The sequence below is a fragment of the Vigna radiata genome, chromosome 1 (genome assembly GCF_000741045.1).
Source record: "Vigna radiata var. radiata cultivar VC1973A chromosome 1, Vradiata_ver6, whole genome shotgun sequence".
NCBI classification, from domain to species: domain Eukaryota; kingdom Viridiplantae; phylum Streptophyta; class Magnoliopsida; order Fabales; family Fabaceae; genus Vigna; species Vigna radiata.
Genome location: NC_028351.1, coordinates 7701173 through 7702503, shown reverse-complemented (window position 1 = coordinate 7702503; position 1331 = coordinate 7701173). Strand labels below are relative to the sequence as shown.

At 35.7% G+C, this 1331-nt stretch overlaps 1 protein-coding gene across 1 annotated transcript in view; it reads right to left on the bottom strand.

Annotated features, from left to right (window-relative positions):
• The window catches only part of LOC106767474 (protein DETOXIFICATION 16-like), a 16140-nt gene extending 14815 nt beyond the window's left edge, over window positions 1–1325 (bottom strand). Inside the window, exons 1-5 of the mRNA XM_014652383.1 lie at window positions 1249–1325; window positions 1039–1125; window positions 871–927; window positions 518–756; window positions 1–52 (exon numbers count right to left, since the gene is read on the bottom strand). Of these exons, the coding sequence (XP_014507869.1) occupies window positions 1–52; window positions 518–756; window positions 871–927; window positions 1039–1125; window positions 1249–1256 (443 nt within the window). The 5' untranslated portion in view covers window positions 1257–1325. The remainder of the gene's footprint in view (window positions 53–517; window positions 757–870; window positions 928–1038; window positions 1126–1248) is intronic.
• Window positions 1326–1331: the final 6 nt, after the last annotated feature.

Here is a 1331-nt window from a genome sequence, read left to right as displayed (position 1 = left end):
CCCAGATTCACAAATGCACCAATTTTCTGCCAGCCACATCCTCTAGCAGTGCCTGAATTAGAGTTGACAAAGGGAGGAAAGATGATCATACATCATCTAGTTCGTTCTTGATTGATGTGCAATAAGTAAAATGTGATTTCTATGGAAAATTGGCCACAAAATGAACCAATCCTGTTTTAAGATCCTGTCTCACAAATTTAAGCAATCTGCAATATGAAAGTTTAAAACTAAAGAAAAGAAAATCAAGTCTTATAATTGTCAGACTGAAAGCTTTAAGTTAATTTACTTATCTGTAATTTATTTGAATTGTGCACACAAGTTCCTTTCCAGCTATTAACTCAGTAATAAGATGTCAATTGAGTGTTGTTTTCGCTAACTTTTAAGTGCAACTTTATACTTTTTTTAGCATTTTTTGAATGAGATGTATTGAGAGTTTTCACATGCCTTTCAGCCTATACCACTGTTTTTGAGTCATAGGTCTACTTCAGACAAATAAGAGTAATGGTGAAAGAAAAACCTGAAAGAACACATTGGAGGCCATCCAGAAAGCTGGATGCTGCCAGAATTGGAAACATAATTGCTACATATTTGACCACTTCTACTTCATTGCTATATGCATAGCCCCATATGTTGCGTATAAGTATCATCACTGTTCCCACTAAGATGCCNTGAATAATGGCTATTGCTAAGACAACACGAATTGCTAAGCGTGCAATCCATGGACGACCAGCTCCAAGTTCATTTGAGACACGAATGCTGCAAGAACCATGCAATGATTGATAAAGAAAGAAAAAAATTTCGAAAAGCAAATTGAGAAGTGAACAGAATGTCTGACAGATGCATGCTTGAGTGAATTTCAGAAGTACCAACCTNACTGCTCCACTGAGTCCAAAGGAAATCATCCAAACAGTTGTACTGCTGTTCAAGCTAGCAAAACAAATCCAAGTGTGTGCAATAATGTAAAGTGTCATGTAATACTTATGGAAATAATCAAGCATATCTAACAAATGCGAAAAACATCACAAGTATGAAACCAACCAGATGGAAAGAACCGATGTTTCCAACTTTGGATTTGGAAGAAGACCAGAAAGGAGAACCATCAATTCAAATGACCACATTTCCAAGCTGCTCACCATAATGGTAAAATTTTTTGAAAACGACGTTAGAATCTCAAGAAGAATTGAAAGTGTAAGGTTAAAAAAATTTGTTGTAAGAGGTTCTATTAACTTATTAAGTGAATGCAATTACCAAACCATAACAGCTGAAGGAATGGCAAGCCTAAAAAATGTGGGAATGTTATGCAATGCCTCTTTGGAAAATCCTTTCCAAGT